Source organism: Excalfactoria chinensis, chromosome 1 (assembly GCF_039878825.1).
Source record: "Excalfactoria chinensis isolate bCotChi1 chromosome 1, bCotChi1.hap2, whole genome shotgun sequence".
In the NCBI taxonomy this organism is placed as follows: domain Eukaryota; kingdom Metazoa; phylum Chordata; class Aves; order Galliformes; family Phasianidae; genus Excalfactoria; species Excalfactoria chinensis.
Window position 1 is genome coordinate 168,238,144 of NC_092825.1, and position 24,122 is coordinate 168,262,265.

Here is a 24,122-nt window from a genome sequence, read left to right on the forward strand (position 1 = left end):
ATGGTTTCGATGGTGGCTTTAAGATGCGAGCGGTCACATCACAGAAATGACACAGAACAACCAGTGAAGGAACGAAGGAGCATTTGACAATTGCTTTATCAATTAGTCCCGACACGGCTCTTAACTACTGGCTTTGCCAGAAGTGCCTTGAGGACAGTAGAAAACCCCACCTATTCAATACAAGCACAGAGATAATGAGGGAAAAGGAACTACTGAATGCAATTATTGCTTCTGTAGCTGCATTTCTGTTTCCTTGCACAATGTTCCATAATGCGCTGGCACAACATTTCGTAACACCAGCATGATTAAGAGTGTCGTTCATATAAATAGAAAGCAACCAACCAGCCAACCTAACCTTTTAAATCAGACTTCACTGGAGAGCAACAAAGTTTGTCCTGCATAAACAGAGGTTTGCCTTTAGAAGGCATAGATAGTTACACCTGTGAAACAGTGAGGATGAATGTGCTGAGATGCCAATGAACAGATCTGGTTTCTGTGTGCTTCCAGCCCCTCATGTAGCTATTAGATCTGAGGGGGGAAGAGAACTATTGCTGTCATTTCCCCTTTAGAGGTGCAAGGACAGACAGAACAACAATCAGTTCAAGCGTAATTTAGGCCAAACCTTTAAGACTTGGAAATGGAAGGTGGAAAATGATTTACAGCATGCTCCTAACTATCAACAACTCAATGTATTCAACAGTGCCTTTATAGACAGCTCCCATGGATCTCACTGCCTTGTAACGATGCAAATCCCAACACACACACACAGCAGTACGATCCATGTGCACAGCGACACCGCACATGGCATCGGGCAATGAGATGACCAGCTCCTGATGAAGCCTTAAGATACCCATGACTATGGGCAATGTACTATGGAACATCCACATGTGGAATCTGAATGCACCTCCTGTTCCTCACCACAAGGTTAGCTGGAACCACCACCTCACACAGATGGTGTTAGCACTGGTTACACGGTTAGTCTAAACAGTGTGTGCATACATACATACTAAAATTCAAAGGAAACTCTTAAATTGTACCTCCTGATAAGTTACAGAGTGTATAAAATGCACAACTTGATGCTTATAAAACCTCAGCCCTTTTATAAAAGCAAACAAACAAACAAACAAAAACCCCAACAAAACAAGGCCGTTTTAAGCTTTAACCCGTTGTTCTCTTCATTTCAGCAGCTTAAGCTCCTCCACTCAATACAAGATACCCTCCTCCGTGGCCTTATAATGCAAGGAATAAATTAGCAAGAGTCACGCTGTAAATCAAAATAAATAATTTCGACATCACTTTTTATTAAAAAACCGTCTCTTTAATTGCACAGTATTGTAAATTTTCAGTAGCAATGCAAAGTCAGTTGGGTGTTTTCTAAATGCTCCAGACAGCAGGAAAGCATTGTACCACGCTGCACCCAGCAGCACCAGCCTAGCCCCGTCCCACACCCATCGCCCTGCTGTGCTGTGCGGGCCACGTGAGGTACTCAGTGTACACAGACAGGTTTGGGGCTTTGGGAGAAGCGCTCCTCATTCGCCACCACTTTCCCAGCAGAAGATGGGACAATTCAACAAGAGTCCAAAGGCTGTCACCAGGCTGGCTCTCCTTCCCGGGGTGTCGCACGCACACTGCACGCTTCTGTCTCTCCTCACAGCAGTTTTGCAGCAGAGGACCGAGTTACAGTTCAGACAAAGCAGAGAAAATGGGGCTCCCATGGCGATGTGGTCTTACCTCAGCGCGTTAGCAGTAGTTGGCACGCGGGGGTAAGGTATTGAAAACAAAGACATTCAAAGGTGTTTGTAAAAAGACATCGTAGCAATTAATACTGTCACATCCCAGGCACCCCAAGCTCTTAGTCAGGTGCCCACGGGATGCATTTAAGTACTCTAAATACTGTCAACACCCCTTGTACAGAGAACAGCAGTGATAGATGCCTGACATCGATGTGCACCCAACATGGAGCAAGGGAGCTCTCATGCTCAGGTCCTGCTTGCTCACACAGAGCTTCTGCAAAGCACCCCAGTGGCTCTCAATGCAAAGAGAAGGAAAGCAGTGGGATGGGGCTAACCTGAAGGTGCTTTGTTCTCCTCTGTAACCGCAGCACTTGCAGTGTAGACAACATTGACAAGATACCCCTTACCATTTAAGTTCAGCTACTTGCGTCAGTGCAATTCCACTGACAGAAGCACCGCCTGCCTGGTACCACCCCTCCTCACATACAGCTGCTGCTGCTCCCTGTACAGATTGGTCTCCACCTCCTCTTCCTCCAACACTCACAACTACAGCAAAGGAAGAACCAAGCCCTATGGTTTGTCCAGCACTCATTTTGTTTACCCAACACAACGGCGTCTAAAGGGAACTAGCACATCATTGCACAACATCAACTATCACCACATAACTCCTGTTCGTACACTTTCAAAGTGTTTTTAGTGCTTCGGCACCAAGCACGGAACGTACAATGGGAATTTTCTACCAACCAACACACTCGCAGGGGTTCAGTGCTGCATTAACATCAGTGGAGGCATCGACACTGGTCACCCCGTGTCTCCTGTTGGCTTCAGCAGTATGATGTGAAGCCTGGAGACCAGAGGGACCCGGGCACACGGCACAGGGTGTTCTGATGCTCATGGGATAGGGGAGATGAAATGCCTCTACTACAAACACACGTTCCTGTTCGTGTTCAAGGAATTCAGCTTTTGGCAGAAGCCAATTCCTATGTAAAAAATAAATGCAGAAACTCATTAAAAACACAGGTATAATAGCTGCATTATTAAAACAGCTGCATCTACACTATGGTGTAGTACTGAAGCGTAATTCCATTCAAAAAAAAATCTTAGGTGTACAACCCAGATGAGACCCACTGACCACTCCAAACCTCAGCACCTGCACTACCTCAGCCCCTACGCTGCAGCAACGCCCTGCAGGCAGCCACCAACCAAGGCGAGGGGAAGGCTACAGCCGGACGGGCAGCTCCTGCGCCGTCCCTCGGACAGGCGAATGCAGATCCCACACCAAATCAGCAGTAAAAGCCGTCTGGAGCACTACTTCCTGAAATAGTTTGCTGAACACGGTTCAGATTATTGGATATGTCTATAAGCACAATGCTCTTTAGAAGCATTTACGGTTATACCCAAATCCTACTCGCTGCAACACACGGTGTCGCACAAGTAGTGAAAATGTCTTCGTATTCAAAGGTGCTTGGACATCATTTTCAGGCAGCATTTTACCTTTATTTTAGTGAGTTCACACTACGAAGATTTTAGGAGGAAGAAGATGCCAATAGTTTCTTTAGTTTATTTTTTTTGTTTGTTTTAAATATGTGGAATTGAGACAGACACCTGAACAAATGACTATTTTTACTCACCTAAATCTATGCTACGTCTGAAATCTCTAATTTCTCAATAAGAGATAAAATGTTGCCCAAAAGCCTATAGTCAGTCATACGTTTGTGTTTCTACTAAATCTACAAATCAAAATAGTTCTCAGTTAAAAAGATACAATTTGTATCAACAGTAAAAGGTACTTTCTGGTTCTTCAGGGCCTTTACATTCCGGCAAGTGTACCAAAATGATCAGCAGTAATGGTGCAAACCAGTGGTTTGTTAACACTGAAAAAATGTTACAATGGATGGAAACCTAGAGCTGTAGGCAACTGACTATGTCATGTAAGAACCACCGACATCAACTGCAAAATCTATGTCTATTTTATATATATATGCACATATATATATATAAAAGCTCATAGGTGCTAGTAAAACCCGTGAGTTCAAACCAGAAATATCCCTTACTAGTACTAGAGCAGACTCGCTTGGTCTGTTGCTAAGACTACGCTACCTGTGGCAAGAATCGGCCCTGCGACGCAGCGGGCCAGGAACACACACAGCCCCTGCTGCCCCCCACCCCCCCTCCCCATCCACAACACAAAGACAAAAAGTTTAAGTTATTCTTTTGAGCTACAATATCGTCACCATAGTGCAGTTAATCAATGTTGCATATCCTCAACACACAAACCCTTTCCAGGCCAGCCTTGATAAATAACAAGTAAAATCAAACAGTGTATTAAATACAAAACTTGCATTGAGATAATTAAATTCATTTAAAAACAGGTAAATATTTTATGAAAAGAGTATTTTATCCAGTACACTTATGCAGCAGTACAAAGAAAAACACGTGAAACATCTGAACAGAACCCTAGAAAGTCAGGCCCCTCTCTACTGACCAGGAACAGCACGTGGGGATGGAAGCAAGGCGGCCTGTTTCTTGGAGGTACCAAGTGTTGGCAGCTTCTGCTGGGCTCAAAGGGGGCTGCGGATTCTCAGCGCCTTTGAAAACCAAGCGATAAGGCTTTCACCTTAGCCATAAATTAGTAGAAAAAAAAGAAAAATAAGGAGTATTTTTCCTCTGATTGCATTTGATCTTACCAATCAACTGCATCGCCAGAACGTGTAACTATTTAAACAAAACAAAGGAAGCAATGAAAAGTGCCATGCTATAAATTACTGGTATACGGTTACCCATCTCACCGTTCCTGGTAACTCAATTACCTGTTTAAAAAATAAAGTCAGTGCTGTAGTAAATCTTTGTTTCCTATAAATAGATCATAGCACACACACACAAAAAAAGCCCACAAACAAACAAACAAACAAACGCAGTGTTGTAAAAAGTTCAAAAACTTGGCTTGAAAATCGTCTGCTGGAAGTGGCAAAATCCTCCCTCTGCAGGTTGTTTTAACACCGTGCAGGACCAACAGCCAGCAAGTTAAAAAACAAATCCCAAAATCGCAACAACACGTAACAAGGATAGAAAGTGCTGCATATAAACCCCTGATGCACCAAAGATTATAACCAGAGACCACAGATCTTTGTATATATATACCTCTATATATTAATTTAAACTGGAGCTTTCTCCAGCCATGAAAATAGCCTTTAAAAAATTTTCAAACTAGAACACAAAACGTATCAGGTACTCCGATGCATGGGGCTATACATACAGACTCCGTATTACAGTATTTCACATAAATGGATTACTATATAACCTCCTTGCTGAGAAGGAGATCCCAAATGCTATTGTAGCAAACCTCCCTCAGCGTTAGAGCTGAGCTGAAAACTACTGGACACCACAAAGATGCATCATCTCAATAACCTAGCTGAGATTTCTCCACTAAGATGGCTGCGGCCAGCTGCTGAGCGTCTGTCACGTGAGGGTTCTTTTTCATGACAATCCTCACAAGATCTGGGGGGAAGATGTTGCACAGGTTGATGTACACCTTCTCCCTGGTGTCTTGGTGCCTCGCGGGGTCTTGAGGGATTCCACAGTACGGTACGCGCCACGTCTGGTCCTGCTGCTCCGGTAAGCTTTGGAAGGCAAACTGCTCGTAACACGGCTGTGTGGGGTTACTGGGCAGAGAGTAGGTCTGACGGTAGCCGTAGGCATCCATCCCATAGCCCTGCCTGTCCCAGCTTCCAAGTCCATCTTGGCCAGCAAAAGGCTTTCTGTGTCTCAACGGAGAATTATCGTACAGACGCGAGTCTGAAATGCTCTCTATCCTCGTGGACACAAGGGCTCTCCCCATGTGCATAGTCTTTGAGTGTGACGAGCTCTGAGGCGCAGAGTAGTCGTTTGGACAACTAGAACGAGCACCGATGGTTGGATGCTGGAGATGCACAGCCATATACGGAATTGGAGGTTTGTGGTGATGCTTTGGTTCTTCGTGACTATAACTTTGCACTCGTGTTAGAGGCTCGTGGTAGCTCTGTAGGAATGGCTGAGAGTTAAGGCGGCCATGCGGGTGCATATGTTGGCACTTCAAGTTCTCCTCCAGCTGTGGGTCAGGAGAGCTCATGTAAGAGCGATCGCTGTAACCCACATAGGAATCACTGCTGCCACAACTAACACTCCCTTCACTGCTGCAGTCAGAAGCTACTGAGCTAATCCTGTAATCTGTGTCCAAGGAGAAGCGCCTTTCAGGGCTGCGTGGGCCAGATATAGTCAGACTTGAATACGCATTCAGCATGGAGTAATACCCTACATCCACCGGAGACTCGCATTTTGGATACTGGTCATAAGGCATTGGTGTTCCGTGATTTTTGGTTGCCATCATCACTGTAGGATACTGTCCCTGTGGTCTTTGATCCTGAGGTGGAAAATGCACTCCAGACGGAAGGCCGTTGGTTAAAGGTGCAGTACTTTGGGGTTTTGCAGCAGAGGAACTTGGTATACTAACTAACGAAGGTACAGACCTGGTTTCTAATTTGTTTTTGGTGGGAAGCTTTTCCTCCAAGTCTTGATAGACTTGAGTCCTTATACTAGGATCCGATTGCCTCTTCGGAGTGGCACGCTTAAGCTCAGAAGTGCCATCATTCTTAGTGCTACAGGGAACACTATTGCTTTTTACCAGCCCTCCTTCACTTGTAGTTTTGGCAGCTGTACTTCTAGACATGGCACGAAGTTCATCAGCTACAGATCGCTGAGGCTGATTTCCCCTTTCTGGATGATAGTATTTGCATTTGTGTCCGTAGGTACATTTCTTCCCTGTCAGAACAAATACAATGAGATTTATACAAAAACATCAACAAGAAAAAAAAACAAAAAACAAGAAACAAAAGGTCTTAATGATTAAACAATGGAAATGCTTCTCATTTAAAGTTTTACTCATAACTTGAAAGACTGATCAGAGTGCACCTCTCCTATGAAGAAGACGTGTTGAGAGTTGGAGCTGTTCAGCCTGGAGAAGACTCCAGGGAACCTTATAGCAGCCATCTAGTACCTAAAGGGGCCTACAAGAAGTCTGGGGAGGGACTTTTTACAAAGACGTGCAGTGACAGGACAAGGGATAACAGCTTTAAATTGAAAGAGGGTAGATTTTGGTTAGATGTTAGGAATACACTCTTCACTGTGCGAGCAGTGAGGCGCTGGAGCAGGGTGCCCAGCGAAGCTATGTATGCTCTATCCCCGGTGTTCAAGGCCGGACAGGGCTTTGGGTAATGCATAGTGGGAGGTGTCCCCGCCTATAGCAGGAGGTTGGAACCAGATGATCTTCATGGTCCCTTCCAACCCAAACCATTCCCTGGTTCTATGATACTGTAAAGATCTTGTGAATCTGTGTGATGCAGGGTGAGATTTAAGATCTCCTTTCTTGTATTGTGGCTAAAAGAGGCAGTGGTAGTACTCTGCAGCAACTGCTCTAGTACACAGACCAACGCTACCAGACACAGTTTGAGTTGAACATGTCACCAGTGTGTATGCAGACACTTGCTATACTGTGCTAAGAAGATATACAAGCAGGAAACTTAATGTGAAAGTTATGGAGCCATAAGAGCAGTAGACATTCAGCTCAGTTAAGATGGTCGAGTGCTGGCAGAGGATGGCCAGCAGCTAAACTTGAGGAAGCTCAATCCATTTTCTGGACAAAAGTCCATTACAAAACAGCTTTCTAGAGCCCAGAGAATCCAGGTGTTGTTTTAGATCTCTCAACCAAAGACTGATGAAGTCACTCCTTTAGTTCCACTGGTAGATAGAACTGTTCCTTAGCCAGCACATTAAACATATCCCTTCAGTCTGCAGTAACCCCAGCGCTCAGCATTTTAAACATTCTGAGGTAATAATGTAAAAACCTCCATCTAAAAGTTTTAATTTTGGCAGCATTGAAACAAAGCAGGCGCTGAGTCACCAGTTCCAGCAGTACAGAAAGCTGATGAGTAGAAAATCAAATTACCATATGGACACGGCTGCTTCTTATGTTCTGGCACAATAGGCTTCTTCCTAAGAAAATTATCCAGGCTTGGGCCGTGGCGGCCAAGAGGGTCATCAGGAGGCATAAATCTATAAAGCAACAAAAAAGTATTACAGAAGCAAACGCCTTTTCACACTCCTCCTGCAATAAGCAAGAACCTCCTGTCGCTATAACCTGCCATGCTAACATCTTCACATTTGGATACTCTGAGAGCTGTTTTCGTGACAACAGCTGCAGCTTTTGATGTCACTGTACTGCAGCTGCACAAGACCGACTTCCTGCTGCAGCACTACCTATCCCACAACAAAAAGCCAACGGTAGTAACTGCAAGTGGATCCATCACAACCCGGGCTGTTCTGCGACTTCAGGATTTAGGAGCCACAGGCTCTCAAAACTGCTTGCTCAGCACATCAAGAGAATTTAAGTACAACACTGCAGCGCACATAAAACATAGCATACACGTTGGTATACAACTAGAAGAGGCATACATTTTTACAATGAAAAGATATAAACACATTGCTATGCAACAGCTCTGGCAAAGAAGCAGAGTTCAAGTACTTTTAATCACAATACCAAATACATGACCAACTGTTCCTTCTATTTTCTTACATGTACGTAATGATTTGGGTGTAAGATAACAAATTCATACAAATCTTCAAACTACCCTTTCCTTGGTTACTTTAGTGGCACACGTAAGGATAAAATGACTTACTTGTCATTAACAAACGAATACATTAGCAAGCGTTCATCTATGAACTTCTTCCACTCAGGCTTTTCGTTTGCCAGATCCCTGTAGTTATCGTTAGAAACAATGATGCCATCTGACTCAAAGGCCAACTTCACTATGAATCGGTCATCGTAGCACACCACCCTTCTCCCCTGCACTCGGCGGGACGGTGTGAAAACAAGAATCTTCTCTTTCTCTAATTTACGCAAGATTTCTTGATCTACAAAGAAAAGGAATCAAAAGTTAAAGAAGAAATAAAATGACGAAGTATTTGTTTGATCCCCAAAGACATTAGGTTTTAGGAAGAAACCCCAAGCATTTAGGACTAACCGTCTTTAAAGGTTATATTCCAGCAGAAGGTGTCTGATGTGTGATACTCGAAGTTGGAGTCAGCAGCCAACTGACAGTACTGAGAGGAATACAAACACAACGCAACCCACAACAAATGGAAACATGGAGTGACTACTAACAGCACCCACAAGCATTAGACAGCCTACATTCTTTACAAACACTCAGGCTCTACCCAAACTTAAAACACCTCCTAATAAGGCTTAAGATGGCATTTTGTTACCAAATTACATCCTGAGGAGCTCTGAAAGATGAGCTCAGACTGACAAAGAGGGTAACCAGGACTAAGACTCCGGCTGTAGCACCACAATGCTAATCACTGGGCCATCCCCACCTTGGGTCACTCCTACTGCCTTCCACTCTCCTCACAGCAGACAAGCTATGGAAGAAAAATGCTATGAAAGAAAAATAAACAGAAAGCTATGCAACTCCTAAAGCTGCAGTAGACGCTTGTACGCTGGATGTGAGTCAGAGCCCTTAACAATGATTTAGATCTCCAATAACTATTGTGCAGTGCAAGAAACCTGACAGGGAAAATGTTCCACAGGAAAAAGAAAAAAGAAAAAAGACTCCAATAGGAAGAAATACAGCATTAATATGACAAATAAGCGATATATTTCATGCCAACATTATCTGCTTACTAGAAAAGCCACAAGACTAAAAATGATGCCCAGCCTTTTTGCAGTCATTTTTCCCCTATGCAGCAAATAATACGTGAGAGTCTGAAGGATGGTGATTTTTTCCCCGTTAAGAAAGAAGAAATAATCTGTCATGTCCAGATAAATGGCAGGTAGTAATAAGAAAGATGCAGCTGCAGTTTATTCCAAGAAGTTCCTCACGAATACGGACAGTGTGGAGCCATCCCCACGTCAGTCACTTCAGACTTTCACACAATTCAGGTGGTCACATGTTTCAGATGTATGTCTGGAAATGGACAGTCAGCACAATGTGCTTCCGCAGGCTGGCAGCAAGCAGGCACCCTGCATCCTGCTCGGGAGCTGAAGAACTCCTGCTTCACAGCAGACACAAAGAACAATCCATGATTCTACGGTTCTTCTTTGATTTGCCTCCCATTTACCAGCTCCCTGACGACACACAACAAATTCATTTTCCATTGGTAGGAAAATAGTTGACCCTAAGAATTTCTCAAAACTCCTTTTTGGGATTCTAGTCCTGGCCACAGCTTCAGTAAATGTTACACTGCAGCTCTAAGTAGTCAAATCCTCATTACTTAGCCAACACTCTTCTCATACCTCAAACGCTTATATATTGTAATGACTTGACCAAGACCAGCCCAAGCCTCGAGACAGGTTAATCCATCTTCTTTCTCAGGTTATGGTTTTCTTTATTGCCTTTGCAATAGGCTATATCAAATGTTTACCTACATTTATGTTCTCTTTGAAGGGGAAGGCCCCACGCTGCCTGTGATGAGGGCTAACAATAATAGCTTCCCAAACCCTCTTTCTGCCTTAGCATGGTATGTTCTGGTAGCAACCAAGCAAACGAAATGAAGCGCTGTAAAGGTCTTCCTAGACCTTCAGAAATACATGTGGAAATCAAAACATGCTTCCATATTCCTTTAGTAGCCATCGCTACTATTCTCATAAGCTTCCCTTCCTTTCAAGGCAGACATTTTTAAAAGGTTAAAAAATAATAACAATAACAATAAAGGCTGTGATTCTCCTCTGTTTCAACTTCACAGCAGCAGGAAGCCAACCCTCCAGCCTTCATAGGGGAATCAAGGAGCTGGATAAAGAAACAACTGCCTCTACATCCAATTGTTTGGAGGGTGAACACATGCAAAATAAAAGAGATAAATAAGTCAGCAGCCTTCTGACTCGTTAACAGTAATGTTCCAAAGGGGAACCGTTCCGCTCTGCCGGGATCATTCCCTTTGCTCCCAGCGCAGGGCAGTGACTCACTGCAGGTGACTGCAGACAGGGCAGGCTGGCAGACTCTGCTCACCACAAGAAAGATCATTCCGTGAATCACAGCCTTCAAACCTCTTTGCTGCCAAGGCTACACGGGCGTAACAGATTTAAAAATGGCAATTACGTTCCTGAAGACATCAGGAGCAGCATTAAAGGAAAATGCAGAAGGCGAGCAGAGAAAGAAGATTTGGAGAGGACATTACTTTGTCATTTTCTTTCCTGAAGACTGCAATGAAGTCGCTGCACCAAAGATACCTTCTATTACGGTCTTTTAACAATTCACCCGCTTGCCCAGTAGCACCCACACTGAGCAAAGCATCCCACAAGCCAGTGAAGGCAGAGCACAGCTTACCTGTGATAAGGGCATCAGGTCTCGACTGTTCTTTCCTCCACGCTGGCACGAACACGGTAACATCTTTGTGGCCTCTTTCCAAAAACCAATCTACTGCCAATTTGATTCCTCGACAGGAAAAGACTTCTTTGTTCCCGTGGCTGAAACACACATCAGATTTCCTTATTATATGACTTTGCTTTTCTCTGAGTGCACATGGAGCACGGTGAGTTGCACATCTCCCACCCAATGTCACGTTATTCACGTGCTCACAGGTTTCTAAAAGCAAGCAGGGGTCAGTCTGAGCCTTGACCAAACACTGCCATCAATTGCACGGCATGAGAGAGGGATAGTGAATCTGTGGAGTACTGTTAGCATCTCTTTACAGACTCAGTGAATAAGCAAAAACATAAGCAGAGTGTTAAAAATCCTCACAGCCCGACCAAAAATCTGGTATATAACAGCCATAATGGATAGGGGACACAAAAAAGAGTAAACTTCTTAGGAAACGCTGGCAACAAATAGTGAGCCCCGAGGGCGTGATGGCAGAGCCCGGCAGGAGCCCAGAGAGCTCCCCTCAAGCTCTCACAGAGAAGGATTCCAGAACCAGGCACTGTACAGCACAGCTCAGGCAAACTGGAGACACGGTCCAAAAGCAACAAGAGAAAATGAAGAATTTGCTTAGCGCTGCACTTAGGAAGGTGAAATTAATTGTGGATTAAAAAGCCGTGGAGAGGCGCAAGTTCAGCAGAATATGATCAGACACGAGCAAAACAAAAGCAGCGCACCCGTTGTGCAATAACTGTCTGAGGTAAAGTGAGAGACGCAATTATTTCATGTTTTAAAGGTAGGTGACGCCTCGTCTGACTTCCACATCCAATTTCAAGCACCACAGAATATGAAATACACAGGAAAACTGGAAAAAATCCAAAGGAAAGCAAAATGAGACCTATGGGGAAAGACTGAAGAAAGTGCATTTAGTTAATCTAGGAAAAACAAGCCTATGGAGGAACAAAACTGTCTGCAATACACTGCATGTAATTAAAACAGAGGATGGCTATCAACCATTGGGCCCCCGTGGGCCTGGGGAGGCTGCAGAGGTGCCTTAGGGAGGATGGGCTGGGGCCTCCCCATGCTACACACAGCCGGTTCCAGCCTTTTTTGCCTGCAGTTCTACTTGGTAAGCAATTTCCCTGCCCTTATTTTGAGTTTTCTTGTTCTTGTTCCTCCTGCTTTTCCCTGCTCCCCAGGGTGCCCACCAAACAGCCGGGTGGGTGCTTGGCTCCTGGCCCCAGTCAGCTCACAGCAGTCCCACTGAGCACTGATGGCAAAGTCAGCACAAAAACGTTGAATAATACGCTAGAAAAGGCTTTCTAGCGGACTAATGGGACAATATGCCTAGAAATGAATTGCAATCTCTTCAGTGGATGCTTTTAAGTACAAGTCGGATGAGATGGCTCAGGTCCATGTTCTGTCCCCATCCACACGAGGACATCAGCAATTTCCCCGAGGTCCCTCCGGAGCCCACAGCTCTGCACAGCAGAAGGGATACAGAGGATGACAGCAAGCTGCTAATAGCAGAAGGGACACATGGAGTGACAGCAAACCACTAGCTTTTGCCTCACTGGCTTGCCATGTCCTGTATGAACACCTCCTCATCTGGCTTTTGAAAGGTAAGAGAATTCAACCACCAAGGAGTGATTTGTGAAAGGGACAACATGAACAGTGCTAGTCACCTAAAAGATCCTCCAGTAGCAAGTTTATAGGGAAATACAAACCCTAGAAAGTGATGTAAAAACTTCTGTTTCTTTTGGTTTGGCAGAACCTTCCTGAAGTACCCGCTGCTTCCACCTCCCTAAGATGCTGCACTGCCACGTGTTCCTTGACAGTTTGAAGGAGCCTGAGCAATGGCGCAATGGATGAGACAGCACTGTAACAGTGAGGAAAAAACAGAAGCTGTTTAGATTTTAAATGCCTGCAGATGGTGTGCTGTGCACCTTTGGAGGCACACAAGGCCAGGCTGGATGGGGCCCCGGGCAACCAGATCTGGTGGGTGGCAGCCCTGCCCACAGCTGGGGGTTGGAAGTGGATGAGCTTTAAGGACCGTCCAACGCAAGCCATGCTGTGATTCTACCATTCTGATGAGTCTAGGAACTGGAAGACGAGGAGTTGTGGCTAACACATCTCACAGAGCACTGTCCCCAGCAGAGGCTGTGCTGGATGTCTCAGATTCCACACAAAAGACCAAAAGAGACAGAGAGAAACAAAACCAAAAGACCACTACCGCTATTCCCAAGCAATTGCATTATGTCCTTTTCCAGCAGCTCTGGAGACAGGACCTGGAAACGTACACTCTGTACTAAGACACCGCAGTCGCTGCAGACTGTAAGTCTGTGGGTTTCAGCTGGCACAGGGACAGTTACTTCTGCTGAGCAACATGAGGTTTCCTCTGCACGTCTCAGCCTCCCTGGCTGCATGGCCTCCCCTGCAGAGCTGATACAAGAAGTTACCGCTTGCACTATCAGCAGGTCATGTGCAGCCATACACACACTGCAATCCACTTTAGAACAGTTGGGAAGGATTTGTTCCAGCTTCTAAATTCCAGTGAAATCACTGTACTGTTGTTACTCTAAACAATCTCTCCAGTTTCCAGCGGATAAAACCACTCTTCACTCCTTACAGAGAACAAGTGTTTTGTAAGAGTGCATTTCAGTGACAGTATGAACAGTACATTTCTTCCCATAAATGTGAGAAATCATTTCTGGAATGAGATGCTGGCCTGAAAGAGATGAGAATTCTTTCCTGTTGCCTCCCATCGGGCTGGAATTCAAGCCACACTACTGAGGGCACAGCAAGGGAAGGGCAGCTCCGCCTAACACACAACATGACAATCCTATCACTCAAAACATCAATCCGGAATATACATCAACTCTCACGACAGAAGTGGGAAGTATATTCCAGTGCATATAAACTTTTAGGCACTGCTGAGTAAGACTGGAAGTTCACGTAAATCTTCACATTTTTTCTGCCATTTTTCTGATACGTGCCCGTGCTCATATTGGAACTGACACAAAGCCCAGTTTAAATTATTAGTAAGAAACTCTGGAAAAGGTGTGGTTAAAATCTGTTCTTTTATTCTGTGCTGATGCAAATTCGATGCTCTCTTTCTCATGATCTTCCTGCTTTATGATGCGTGATATGATGAAAGGACTGAAATCACGCTTCTTCCTCTGCCTTTCTTCCTTCTGGTTAGTTGTAAAGAAGAGGAGAAATATTTGTACTTCTTGCATTTTTTTGCAGTCTCTTCCCAAATATTACAAGCATATGGACGCTTGGGGCGGTCAGGCTGACAGTGGTTGCGTATCAGTGTGTTCTGCTTTGGATCTGCCTGCTGACTGCATGCAAACCACTGCTTCGTGTTAAAGGAACACACAGATATTTCTTAAGCATCTATTACTATATCATACTATTCACGAATGATGTTTTTGTTATATCTGGTCTCTCGGCAGATGTGGCTTCACTTTAAAAGGATAAAAAGTAGCAGTACAACCCTGAATGCTTCCTGAACAACGCCAGTCGAGCATTTTATAGGCTAGCGGTTAGTAGAACAGTGGTAAGACATCTGATGAAATCATTTTTTTATCTTCCTCATTTCCTTATTTACCCCCACATTCGATTTTCAAGTGGTTAAACTGCTGAAAAGAGTGAGGTAGGCTCCTAGAACACTGACTGCTAACAACAGTTGCATGACTTGTGGTGTGTTCTCGTGCTATATTGAAACCAATATTTGGATCTCAGATTGAAAGCTGCAGGACACGCACACACTGACGACATCAGAGCTGAAGGCAACACTAATGTCTGTTGCAATCCATCCATAGGCTTTTATGTAAGCGAAAGCTGGACACGAGATACTTTGCAGGTAAAAGCATATTGACTAAAACCTGGAACAACAAAATGTAGATCAATCCAGCAAACTTAGAGGACTACCAAACTATTTTCTTCCGTCGTGTAACAGCAGGAAAACAGTCTGTAACAGGGAGATGGGAGATGAGCATTTCCACCCTGGCTCAGTGACTCATTATGCTGGCAGACTGGTTTTGTATCTAATCTCAACCCTTTTCTAAAAAAATACCTCTTTAAAGTCCCACCAATTTCCTGCCCACAATAATTCGTCCCAAAGCGCTTCTGAGCAGCCCGGATCTTCTATCTGTCCTGCACTTGCTCCTTATTTCACAGAACGGCTTGGGTTGGAAGGGACCACAAGGATCATGAAGCTCCCTCCCACTCCCACTGCAGGCAGGGCCACCAACCTCCATATCCAATACTGGAACAGGCTGCCCAGGGCCCCATCCAGCCTGGCTTGGTGCAGGTGTGATTTGGATAGAACAGTTTCCAAATGTGTTTTTTTTTCCATTAGACCATGACAAATGATTCCAATGCTTTGAGGTCTTTGGAGGAGCTCTGGAGGCTGTAACAGCACACAAAATGCCATTTCAGGGGTATGGAAGTGCTGCCGCCAGCCCCACACACGGGTGTCTGACCGAACCAGAGTCACGCATGCTGCAGCCAGACTTCAAACATGCAAAGAGAAGTTGCACTCAGAGCTGCCAGCCCCAAGCTCCCAGCCACATGATCATTACTTGTTGGGAAAATATTTTTATCTATTGCTCGGAGCGGTGTCTCAAAATAATCTCAGAAACAAGACAGACTACGGAGAAAATGCTGCTTTAGGCTACCAGTGAGATGGGTGCCTGGATCCGTCCGTGTTCTTGTGCCTACTGAGCTCAGCAACAGTCTGAGAAGAGGCTAACATAGCTAAACTGTCAGTGCAATTATCTTAATAAGTCTGCAGTTTAATTGCTAGATGGAAACTTCATCTGGCACGGAGGAGACAACTTGACAACTCGAATCATCCTTTGGTCGGCAACGCACCAAAGAGCAGCTGGCTCTGTTTTCCAGCTGTGGAAAAACTAAGTAGGATGGATATCAGCAAAACTTTTACTATGGTCAAATGACCTGCATCATGATTAACACACATAGCCAAGGCTCAATTCCTAAATGGAGGTGCCTAATGCTTGATACCCACTTATGGGCATCTCACACATCCTTTTGAACAACACTAGCGCTGTCACAGCTGCCAGACACCAATGTGTGCTTCTGCCCCTGCTGGGCTCCCAAACCATCCAGTTGGATGGATGTGAAAGCTGTAAGAAAACTGTAAAATGCCTTTGATACAATCATAGAACCATCTGATTCACAAGGGACCCTTAAATGTCACCTAACCCCCCTGCAATGAACAGGGACACCTACAGCTCCATCAGGTGCTCAGAGCCCCATCCAGCCTGACCTGGAGTGTCACCAGGGATGGGGCATCCAGCACCTCACTGGAAAACCTGTTCCTTTCTTAGGTGAAAGTCCCTTAAGTCAGAATCTTCCTCTCCCAAAGAAAAGTGCAACAGATTTCTCAGGTTGCACTGTCCCTTAGCAAGGACATACCTTCAATACAGGTCAAAGTATTCCAAAAGGGTAAGCAGAAGTTCAGTGCCTACATCAGCTTTAAATTCTAAGGGTGAATTTTTAAGACAAATCTGATTATTCAGAACAAGATTCTGCATTTCCACTAGCGAACCCAGACAGCATTTGATCAACATTTCAGTTATTTTTCCAATGTAATTCTGCAATTCTTTGAAAAAATATTCTAGCGCAATAAGTACAACCTCCAATTAAGTGCCATTCAACACTGTCTTCATGCTGCTGTCACTGTGAGCACAGCGAGGTTCAGACTTTCTTGTCTATGTTTTCATCACAAAGTTTTATGTAGATTTACTTAAAGCGTTGAATTTATTCTTCCCGTTATCAAAGAAAGTGAAGCACAACAGCCAGGTGAAGCTAACAGATAAGGAATAGAAGCACATGAACACCGTAGAGAAAAATATCCAGTTGTTTTTGGTAGCTAACAACGTTGTTCCCCATTCCTTACTTTTCTTAGCAAAAGCTCAACTTTGATTCCAGCAAAGGAAAGTATCACAGCAGCTAATTTCTGGCAATATTCAGAGTCCCAACCTTAACCTTGAGAAAGACAAGCAAGGAAAAAGGACTGTGCTGCAACGTATTTCTCTCTTCAGAAGGAACTTTCTGAATCCCAGCAGTTAAGAAGTAAAGATGGGGCAAAACAGAACCTCCAAGCTTGTCTCTGTTGTCTCATGGATCAACAGGACCCTGTCCCCTTCATTCTTGACTACTGAGTCACAGAAGAGGCAGTCTGGGATGCACAAAGAACAGGTCTGGGAACACACTGAAGAACAGAGAACAGACATGGGGGTGAAGAGCTGGTGACTGGTGTTTGCCAGATAGGCAAAGATCACCTTTTGCCTTCTTCACTTATATAAATGGAAAGTTTAGGTTTGCTTAAAGTTGAAATGGGGATATAGAACTACTATGGATGGAAATGTATTACCTATCTAGTATCTTACAGTAAATAAGGCACCAAGTGCATTTTTACGTCAATGGACAAATACTTTTCTCACCCTTCAGGATTAATGCTTTAAATCACCATTTTTCATTACAGTATCATCAACTACATGCAAGAAGAACACTTCTGTAGTAGGATTAGACATATCCAGTGTTCTACAATGACAGTGAATGTCACTGCTAAGGTACAATATAAAAGAATCCCAGCTCCCTACCACTCAGTCCAATCTCACCCAGTTGTGCTAAGTGCATATCAAGAGCTCTACAGCTGCTCTAGGGGATTATCTCATCTACTGTTCAGTTCCAATTTTAGATTTAGATACATGTGCACACAAATCAGTATCATCCCTTTAAAAGAAAACATGCAATTCTTTTTAAAAATAATAATTACAGTAAATGGTATCAATTATCGTGGTAAGGCAGCATCAAGGAGTTGTCTTATGACAACATGAGGTAAGAGAACAGCTCAGTATACCCAGTCCAGTGAAAGCAAATGGGAAAGCTCCCAGAAAACTCTCTTCAAAGACTAGCTATGGTCTTGCTTTTCCTGTTAGCAGCTCCAAAGTGGGTTAGTTGGCAACACTTTGGGAAGGAAAACAGGAAAAAAAAGACCGTGCCAAGTCATAGAAGTAAGGTTCTTGTAACAGTATCCTAGACATTCAGGTATCAACATTTGAATAAGACTGTCTGAACTCTGAGTGAATTCCTGTGTCTTCCTCAGTGCTTTAAACATCGCTCTTTTGCATATGGAAGCTCAAATTCTTTTAATATTGCCCGTTTTCTTGAAAGGAAGAGGCTACCATGCAGGTAAACAACTGGTTGCACATCAGCAACAGGGATGCACCTTTTATGATGTCTATGATGAGATGTTCGTCTCAGTGGATGAGGAGAGCTGTGAATGCTGTTTATCTTGGGGTTTAACAAATAAAGCTTTTAACACTGCCTCTGGTAACATCCTCACTGATAAACTAATGAAATATGAATGGCATAAGTAGCTGTGTAAGTACCTGGCTGAACTGCTGCACCCAAAGGGTTATGATTATTGACATAAAGTTCACTTGGAGGCCAGCCACTAGTGGTGCTTCATGTCTTCACTACTGACCTGGATGATGGGACAGAATGCACTCTGAAACAAGTTCACAGAATACACAACACTGGATGTGGCTGATATGCCACATAGATACGTTGCCATTCAAAAGGGCATTGGCAGGGTAGACAAATGGGCCAGTGGGAGCTTCAGCAAGTTCAGCATTTGAAACCCAACAGAACCTGGCCTTGAATTGACACTGCTCTGTACAGGGTGCCTGGACTAGAAGATTCCATCCAAACTGTGGCATTATACCATTTTCAGCTGCTGACAGAGAAATAAAGACCTGACAACTGGATTCTTGGATATAGATTAAATCAGTTAGTTATCACTTCATATACATTAAGGCCCTGCACCGTGCATTTCGTAAATTCACACTTGGCCTGTTTTATGTATCTGGTCAAGGAAGTAACTAAGAACAGAAGTCATAACCTAATTACTTACATCAATAACTGAATAAACATTATGGAAAAGCAGCTAAGCAGAAGCTACTTGGCCTCTCCTCAAATGCTGCATGCAATTCTGGACACCACAATATAAGGGCATAAAAGTATTAAAGCACACCCAAAGGGGGCTACAGAGATGGTGAAAGGTCTAGAAAGCAAGACGTGAGGAACAGCTGAGGTGCCTTGGTTAGTTCGGCCTAAAGAAGAGTGAGGGAAGGCCTTGTGGCAGCCTACAGCTTTCTCAGGAGGAAAGCAGAGAGGCAGTGTTGATCACTGCTCTCTGGTGATGGTGACAAGATCCAAGGGGGGAGGGTTAAGCTGCGTGTTAGAAAAGGGCTCTTCCAACAGAAAGTGGCTGGGCCCCAGAACAGGTTCCTCAGGGTACCGGTCATGGCCCTGAGCTGATGGACTTCAATGAGCATTTGGACAATGCTCTCAGAAATGTGGTTTCAATTCTATGATTCTGTGATTCTAGGAATTTTGGGTGGTCCTGTGAGGATTCACTAGTTGGACTTGGTCATCCTTGTCAGTCCCTTCCAACTTGGGATATTCTACCATTCTGTGATTCTACTTCTGGAAGCTGTTTGATGCAGTTAGTGGGAAATGTTGCACCAAAGTTCAGCCATCATGTCTAAGCTGTGCTAACTAGTTAAGTTTGCACAGGAGTTCTGTATTTCTGTAAAATGCATTTCAAATCTATTTTAGCATCAAAATAGTGTTTGTTATCTGCATGTAAGTCCCTTACAAATCAAGTTGGATGATACATCAGCTAAAAGAAATTGGAACATCCCGTTTAGAAAGAAACAATACCTGTAGTTTATGGGCTAATCGATTTTATTTAAATATATAAATACTACTGCGCTGCTCTGAAGAGCTGTATTGAAATTTCATTTGAAAGAAGCCTCATTTAAAGGTAACCCAATTGAATAGAAAATAATAACAAAAAAAAGTCTTCACCCCAGAAGTGTCTTGCACGAACTTTTATTACTCTGCTAATAGTTCATTAGGAGACTAAAAACGTCCTTCTATCCTGTGGTGCTAGTAGTGCTAGGAAGTGGACAATCCTCACAAGTTACCCAACTACATACTCATCAGTTAGTCAACTGATCTTTTATACAGACAAAAAACCCCACCTCTGAGCACTTCTGTGTTATCTCCTCTTTCATCACCAAGGAGCATGAACCTACTGCCTCTCCGCAGACAAGTTGATTGCTATGCACTTATATTGCTGGGGTCAGAATGGCTGAATGATGTAGATAGCTGTGTCATCTTTACTTATGTAAGCGAAAAGTCCAAAGACATAATCACAGCTATTAACAGCAGCAAAATCTAGCTCCAAATCTGATAACCAACAGTCAAATTTTACAGATAAACCACTTACAGAACAACCTGTCAAGGAAAAGTATCCCTTAAGCCACTTTCTTCTAAGTCACTGTGTAATCTTACATTTGCTTTGCCCTCCTGCATGCAACTGGATACAATTTCTCATAGCAATGGTGCCTAATAAAGGTTTGCTAAGTATACCAAAAGTTAATTAAGTATTAGACTGGCAGTGGAAAGGAGCGATTTGACAGCTGGTTACACAGGGAGACTGACACTGAACTCTTACAGACCTCTAACCCGATTACAAGATTGGCATACTGTTTAGATGAGGATGATGCTTGCAAGAGAACCTGCATACAGCTTTAGGCAATTATATAATATATCATACTATATATATACTGGTTCAAGCATACTGTCTGCTTGAACCAGACAGAGTAATTCTGTTTCCATTGAAATACAAAAGCAAAAGCTTCGCGGTCACATACCTCATTGCAACATTGCTGCCATCAATAACTATTGGCCTCAGGTTGTCACCATCCTCCGTCACATCCTCCTGCAGCGGAGATTCTGACCTCTGAGACTCTATGGAAGACACTTCACGCATTACACTAGTGTTAGCATTAGTTACAGACTGATCAGTCTCAGTTTTATTCCCAAGTTTGACAAGTTCTCCCAAAATATCATTTATTAAAGCATCAGTACCAAGCTTATTTAGTACAAGTTGAACCTGCTCTTCAGAGTAACCCAACTTAAGTGCAAACTCCAGTTTGGTTTGATATTCTTTCACCACATCAGGGGGCTTTTCGACTTCCTTCGGTACTGTCTGAGCCTCTTCTATCCGAAAGTCTTGCAAAATTTCATTTCTTTTTAATATATGAGGCTCTAAACAAGGAGATCGGCACAGCTGTCGGTGAGTCTTAGGCAATAAATGTGATTCTGATGCAGAATTATTCAGTCTCTCTGAATCATTATCGGAATTTGTGCTTTCTTCAGAGTCACAGCTGGAGCTTCCTGAAGTCTCCTCAGATGCCTCCTTGTCTACATCCTCTTTCCTAGAATTAACCTTATCCATCGTCGGCTTCTCCGCCATCGACCAAGGTACAATTGCATTTATTTGTGTGCCAGTGCTCGCCACATGAAGATGGCCTAAGTCACGCCCTAGATGATCCTTCAAGCCCATGAAGCTACTGCATGTACTTGACTCCACTTTGCTGTTTTTCTTGTATTCCTGAATATAGAGCGCTCCGTATTCCTAAAGAGAGAACAAAAATGTTGCAACTGGTTACACATCTTATTTCTTTTGTATTTTATTGTTGCCTCCTCAGAACTGCACTTAATCTCTCACAGCAAAGACACACGACTTGGTGGGTTTTTTGAGCATGGAATTTTTCTTTTTCTGGAAAAAACTTTTCAAAAGGAGCACACATAGCTAAGCTGAGTAACAGCTCATCACTTCTTAATGTATGAAATGCTTCTACTTAGCCATCTCCAGAAATGGGTTCATTAAGGGACAGAAGTGGGTTTATTGTTTGTTGTAACTCAGGACTCTTACCAAGACCTAAAGGTAACGCAGTATTTCTTCTAACTTTAGACAATATTGCAACAATAAAAGAAAAATGCAGCCATAAAATACATCTACCAGAAAAACCTATCAAACTAAGCAGCTTAGACTCTCCGTTCAATAGAAATTAGCATAATACAAGATTAGCTGGCTTATTAGGCAAATAAAGGATGCTAAAGTAAACAATAGTAACAGAAAACATAATTCTATAAAAACTTACTGGTCCTAAAAGATACTATCAATTAAACTGAATACACTCTAATTATTTCTGAATTTCCTTATAAAGTGATAGTTAAGCAAAGAAAGACTAACTGCTGTCAACAGAGCGCTGCATCACTAATACACACAAGGTGCAGAGGCGTGGACTGATCTCATGGCCAGTAAAGCCAAGGAAAGTCTTTGCGTCCACTGCAACAGGCTATCTGTCAAGCCAGTAAGTCAACAAAATTAAATGTTAATTTCAACTCTTGGACTTGACTTGTGCAAGCCATTTTCTAGATCCCACTAAACATACAGGGAGAAGATATGTAAAAAGAATGGAAGAAGAAAAATTGCAGTTTTTCTTGGGGACTTTTGGATCATGGCAGCTATATGTAAATTAGGCACCCATTTCATCAAATCATTACTTCTATAACGTACATTTCCAAAGGACATTTTTCTACCTTTCTCCCTTGTTTTGTTCTTTTAGGTGGGATTTTTTTGCTAAATGCTTCAATCAAAAAAGTAAAAGATTGTCCCTCACAGATGGACCGTACAGACCAATCACACTGCAGGGGTACCATAAAAGAGCAAACTTTCCATGAAAGGAAGAATATAAACCAAAGAGATATTCCACGCTTTCACCTTGCGAAGTAGAATATAAAAGTAACACACAGATGCAAAGGTTTTCACTTGAACTTGTCAGATGTAGTTCAGGCACAGTTAGTTTACTCATGTAGTTTTTGCTCAAAAAAATCTGTCACGAGCATCTTTTGTCTAACCCCATAATCCAGTTGAGACTGACTTCTAGGCAAGATAATATTCTACTTTAAAGTCTTCTTTCGACCTGACCTCATAAGAAGGGAGCAAGGCCATAACCCTCTCTCAAACAACGTACCAAGGAATATTACATTCCCTTAACTGAAGAGGCTTCACACAACACCACACACTAAACACAAGAATTTTGGAAACGAACCTTTTCACACAGTGATTTATTAACTAATGTAATGCACTTGGTAGCACGGTGCTAGTAACAAATCACAACAATATCCCAATAAAAGGATACAGTTAAAAAAACCAACACTACAGCCTTCACAGGACTGACAGCCGAAAAAAACCCCAACCCTCTAACAAGAAAAAGCTCTTGGAAGCAAGGCTGCTTAGCAACAAGCCTTAGTTGCTAGGATGCACTCCTTTAACATACCATCATGAATACTAGCACGGCAAAAGAATAATTTGGTATGAACAAAAGCCCATGAAAAAGAGCGGGACTTAAGTGCGTCTGGTTTCCCCTCCGAGAACAATGCAGCTGCCAAAGCAATCTGGAAGGCCCGACATCATTGTTCCCAAGCCCGCAATCTGCTGGGACTTGAGGAAGTCCCGTTAATGGGCAACACTCCTAAGCTGGCCTGAAAAGTTGAGCTGGCTCATGTACTGCTGGCACCGAGCGCGCCCAGATAATGGGGCGCTGCTTAAATCCGTGTACTGTGAAATGGCATTTCAGCACTGAGCTAAAAGCACAGAGTGGGATTTCTTTTTTGGATGTGGGGAGGATGAGGTTGGATATTAACATCATGGAATAAACACATCTTGAAGCGACCAAGTCACAAGGACATTTGTTTGTCAAGCATCAGTTAAAATAATACTTAAGTCATCTTCCAGTTGCTTCTTTGCTGAAGTTTAAGTTCCTCGAAGCAACTGCAATCATAAAACCCTTCAGCGTGATTAAAAACCTCATTGGCATATGAATGTATTCAAAGATCAGCCTTTATATGAAACATACTTTAGTTGATTTGCACATCATCTGCATACAAAAGCGGCCACGAGTTGAGCTCTGTGCCTTGTTGGAACGCATCCACCATGGTTGTTGCGTGTACCTCTTCTAAGTCGCTTCTTATTCTCTCAAGGGCAATTAAACGATTCACCTACAGTAAGCCCCAAATTGAAGACATTCTGCATAAGCAGTGC

At 43.3% G+C, this 24,122-nt stretch overlaps 1 protein-coding gene across 3 annotated transcripts in view; it reads right to left on the bottom strand.

Moving 5' to 3' along the window:
* Positions 1 to 3,932: 3,932 nt before the first annotated feature.
* The window catches only part of ZC3H12C (zinc finger CCCH-type containing 12C), a 36,069-nt gene continuing 15,879 nt past the window's right edge, over positions 3,933 to 24,122 (bottom strand). For all 3 annotated transcript variants that reach the window (XM_072343464.1, XM_072343480.1, XM_072343473.1), the window contains exons 2-6: positions 20,881 to 21,647; positions 11,090 to 11,229; positions 8,444 to 8,678; positions 7,714 to 7,820; positions 3,933 to 6,530 (exon numbers count right to left, since the gene is read on the bottom strand). In XM_072343464.1, coding sequence (XP_072199565.1) covers positions 5,134 to 6,530; positions 7,714 to 7,820; positions 8,444 to 8,678; positions 11,090 to 11,229; positions 20,881 to 21,647 — 2,646 coding nt within the window. In that variant the 3' untranslated portion in view covers positions 3,933 to 5,133. The remainder of the gene's footprint in view (positions 6,531 to 7,713; positions 7,821 to 8,443; positions 8,679 to 11,089; positions 11,230 to 20,880; positions 21,648 to 24,122) is intronic.